The sequence below is a fragment of the Nanorana parkeri genome, unplaced genomic scaffold, assembly GCF_000935625.1.
Source record: "Nanorana parkeri isolate BGI_ZX_2015 unplaced genomic scaffold, ASM93562v1 scaffold1025, whole genome shotgun sequence".
Classification (NCBI taxonomy): Eukaryota; Metazoa; Chordata; class Amphibia; order Anura; family Dicroglossidae; genus Nanorana; species Nanorana parkeri.
The window spans coordinates 455,104-459,335 of NW_017307293.1; the positions used below are offsets into that span (position 1 = coordinate 455,104).

The 4,232-nt window shown below is 50.0% G+C and overlaps 1 protein-coding gene across 1 annotated transcript in view; it reads right to left on the reverse strand.

The window, feature by feature from the left end:
- The window catches only part of CFAP100 (cilia and flagella associated protein 100), an 11,524-nt gene that overhangs the window by 6,046 nt on the left and 1,246 nt on the right, over nt 1-4,232 (reverse strand). Inside the window, exons 2-8 of the mRNA XM_018567241.1 lie at nt 3,992-4,081; nt 3,803-3,903; nt 3,339-3,522; nt 2,516-2,583; nt 1,999-2,162; nt 1,219-1,299; nt 810-1,009 (exon numbers count right to left, since the gene is read on the reverse strand). Of these exons, the coding sequence (XP_018422743.1) occupies nt 810-1,009; nt 1,219-1,299; nt 1,999-2,162; nt 2,516-2,583; nt 3,339-3,522; nt 3,803-3,903; nt 3,992-4,081 (888 nt within the window). The remainder of the gene's footprint in view (nt 1-809; nt 1,010-1,218; nt 1,300-1,998; nt 2,163-2,515; nt 2,584-3,338; nt 3,523-3,802; nt 3,904-3,991; nt 4,082-4,232) is intronic.

Consider the following 4,232-nt stretch of genomic DNA (forward strand, 5'->3'; position numbering starts at 1 on the left):
TCCCCTCCTTCCTTTACCTGTACCCCCCCTTCACTACCTGTGTCCCGTGTCCCCGTCCAATATCTCTGCCTCTCTCCACTACCTGAGCCTTTTCCTCTACCTGTGCCTGCCTCCTTTATGTGTGCCCCACCTCTGCTACCTATGCCCTTTCCCCTGCCTGTGCCTCCCTCCATCACTTGTGCCCCCCCCCCCCACTACCTCTGCCCTCTTCCATACCTGTGCCTCCCTGCAATACCCTTGCCTCCTCTCCCCTACCTGCCACTCAACCCCCACACATAGCACCCTTCCACTACCTGTGCCCAACTTCAATACCTATGTCTTCCTTCATTACCTGTGCCACCCTCTACTACTGTGCCCCCTTCCCCTACCTGTGGCTCCTTCCAAGATCAGTGACCCACTCTGCTACTGGTGCCCTCTTACCCCACATGTGCCTCCCTCCATTATCTGTGTCACCCTCTACTACCTGTATTCCTTTCCCCTACCTGTACCCACCCCCTGCCCACTAACCGTGTTCCCTTCCCCTACCTCTATCCCTTTCCCCTACTTGTGTTTCCCTCCTTTATCTGTACCCAATCTCTACTACCTGCACCCCTTCCCCTACCTATGCCTCTCTCCTTTACCTGTACCCCTCCTCCATTACCTGTGCCCCCTTTACCTACCTATGCCTATCTCCATTACCTGTGTCCCCTTCATTACCAGTGCCAAATTTGGTTTGAGTGTTCCTTGCTCCTATCAGGATATTTTTTGGTGGACATGATTGGTATGAGTTCACTCCTGATAAGCCCATTGGCCCATTCTGATGTACTTACTCTTCCCCGGGATTGGGGAAGGGGATACTTTGGTCTCCGGGACCTGTTTCTCCTTTTCCTTGAAGGTGAGAGGGGGAGATTTCATCTTCCCTGCCTTCTTCTTCAACACCTCCTCCTTCCACTCTTTGGGAGACAGGCGGAAGAGGAATTCTTTGTACATCAGATACTCTCTTAGGGTCTCCTCACACTTTGAAATGTCACTGGAGGAAGAGGAGGAACAAAGGACAGATAAGATCCTTCTATAGGGACACAAGAGACAACCAGTAAGTGGGCTACAGATTTGATTATGTTTCAGTAAGCCACCCCCACAGGCACCTTTTCTGCCCTAGCTATGGATTGGTCAGTTGGGAGGGGTATGTGGGCCACCTCTAACCCCAAGACCATCATGGTGAAAAAACAAAATTCTTACCTCTTGATGTTCATCATTTGGGCAGTGTGACTCTTGATTTGGGCCACTTGCTCCATCTTTAGTTTGGTTTCCTTGTCGGCTCTGAAAAGTGAAAGCCAATGATAGGTTAAAGCTACCCAAGGCCCTCTTGGGGATTCAAGGGTCATCCCACCCAAGATATATATATATTACAGTCATCCCATGGCAACAAAGCGTTCCTCTGGCTATTGGAACCAAGGCACTCTTCATGTTCTAGTAAGGTGGCAGTCATCAAGCAATATAGGGCTAGATAATGCCAGATGTCCTCCAGCCAGGAAATAAGGCAATGAAATCAGAGGAAACCATTTCAGTCCAGGAGAGGAGGTTGTACAACTGTGCAAGACTGAAGGGGAGGACGGAGGTCAGATATAAGACTGAAGTGAAGGACGGAGGTCAGATAGAAGACTGAAGGGAAGGATGGAGGTCAGATAGAAGACTGAAGGGAAGGACGGAGGTCAGATATAAGACTGAAGTGAAGGACGGAGGTCAGATAGAAGACTGAAGGGAAGGACGGAGGTCAGATAGAAGACTGAAGGGAAGGACAGAGGTCACATATAAGACTGAAGGGGAAGACGGAGGTCAGATAGAAGACTGAAGGGAAGGACGGAGGTCAGATAGAAGAGTGAAGGGAAGGATGGAGGTCAGATAGAAGACTGAAGGGAAGGCTGGAGTTCAGATTTAAAGTGCAACTCTATGCCTGCAATAATCCCCCATCTTCACCCCCCCTCTCCCCCGCAAGGTTTATACCATATTTGGACTCACTGTTTTAAGGCCTCCACCGAGTTCCTGTCATTTTGTTTCAGGAACTCATCGAACCGTACAGCGTCTTCCTCCAGGAACTGCTCGGCCTTCTCGAGCTTCAACTCCTCGGCGGCAGCCATGGCCTCCAGCTTCTGGATCTCGTCCCGCTTCACTGTCAGGGAGTACTGCCATACACAACAAGGCAAATTATCATTCCATCACTGTGGTCGTTTCAGCCTCGGCGGCAACTAACAGCTGGCGGCAGCCGCGTTGACATTTATGTCCACATGGGATCATGCTAAGGCCATATGGCTGCCAGGGTGGAGTTACACCTAGCCCATGTGTTGGCTGGAGTGGGTGAACCCCATTTCCTGTGCCAGCCAATCAGGTGCCAGCGTTCATTTTTGGAGAGCAGGTTAGAAAAATGAAATTGAAAATGTAGTTGCTATGGTAACTAATATCCAATAGACAAAGAACTGAAACCCAATCATTGAAAGGTGCGGGTCAGGGATGGGGAGGAACTAGGAGACCGTGTTACCTGCAAGAGGAACATCTCCTTCTTCTTATCAATGAATTCATGGAGACTTTCCCTCGGGACCTGTCGGTCTGGAAGAAGAAGATTAATAAGGGTTACAATGTATCTCTGACCAAATATTTTCTTTAATGTCAGTGTTAGGAATGAGTAGAACCCTGGTCAGCTTTTTTTGTGCTGTCTTTGTCCCCGCTGGGGAGATTCACCCTGATGACTGTTGCCAATGGGATAGAAAGTGATGAGAGATCCGAAATTTTACAGCTGGAATTGAAGGAAAATCTTCCTATGGGGACACCTGCTCCAAACCCGGTCTGAACCTGAACTCCTCCGAACATGGAAGGAAGCTCCTTCCGCTGCTGACCAATCAGCAGAGGCCAGGGTGTGGGTGGCCCCAGGGCACTTCCGCATTTGGAGGAGCTCAGGTTCGGCTAAGGCTTTGCTCATCACTACATAGCACCCTGTCACAGTACTATCAAGAGCCCTCAACCCTGATGCAAGCAGTGAGGAGTTATGCAAATGTCAAAATGACTTGATGGATGGAGTGCCAGTCTGGAGGAGTGGGTGTTCCTAGGCAGGCTGTATTTGCATAAGTAACGCCCACATGTGATGCTGAGCTTCCACGATTGAAAGAACCAAATTCCTATGAATTAAATGGGCGGGGCTAGGGACAGTCGGGTTGAGGAGTAAAGCGCTAGATGATGCTGGACATCCTCCAGCCAGGAAAGGAGGCTGGAGAACGGCTTCAGCACCACAAACCCCATAAAAGTCGCACAGGCCCTGATATAGAATTTTTGATGGTCATTGTTCCCCACTGTGTCCCCGTCCTCACCTTTGGTCACCTCCAGCTTCCAGGACGCATTGTCCAGTACGGCCATAGCCTTCTCTTCGTCCTCTGCCGCTTCTTCCATCTCCTCCGCTTCGATCTCTTTGCGCAGCCTGGCCATCTTCGCGTTCATCTTTGTGCTGTATGTGCCCTTTTGATGGACTTTCAGATTTTGTTTCATTTCCTTTTCCTGTACAAGGATGGACACGGGGACACCTTCAGCATGAATCCGTCACCGTCACAGAGCCTTCCCTTTCTGAATTCCTACTTCTATGTCTCAGAAGGGATTTCCCCTTACGTTCAAGAGATTCCCTCTCAATTCCTGTTGTGTGCCTGGGACAGGAAGTGTGGCAAAATCTCTCCAACGGGGGACACCAAACAAACTAAAAGAGGTTTTCAACCCTTGACTACTCAACAGTAAGAATATCATTCTTCATATTTGTATCAGTGTTTGTGTATTCCGTACTCACCTTTTCCTGCTTCTCCCTCTCCTGGTCTCGGAGGAGGAAGAAGTCGGCATCTGGGGAGATCTTGAAGGGGTTTGCTTCATTCTTCTTCTTCTTGGCCTGAGCTGGAGAGAGAACAAGGACAGTTATAAAAGCTGGACACGCAGACGGTCACACTAAATTGTACCGCGCCACAGCTACAGCGGCGACAACCTGAAAGGATGGACTTTGTGTCTGGGCCGGACTTAGCGGAGCTCACTATGGACCTCTGAGCCGAGCGCTGAGACGTTGTGCGGGCGCCTCCTGTCAGAGAAGAGCAGACTTCATGTTATGTATAGGAACCACATATCTACATCAGTCTCTGTACAGAGGAGCTTACACTCTAATGTCCCCTCCCCCCACAGTCACATCAGTCTCTGTACAGAGGAGCTTGCACTATAATGTCCCCTCCCCC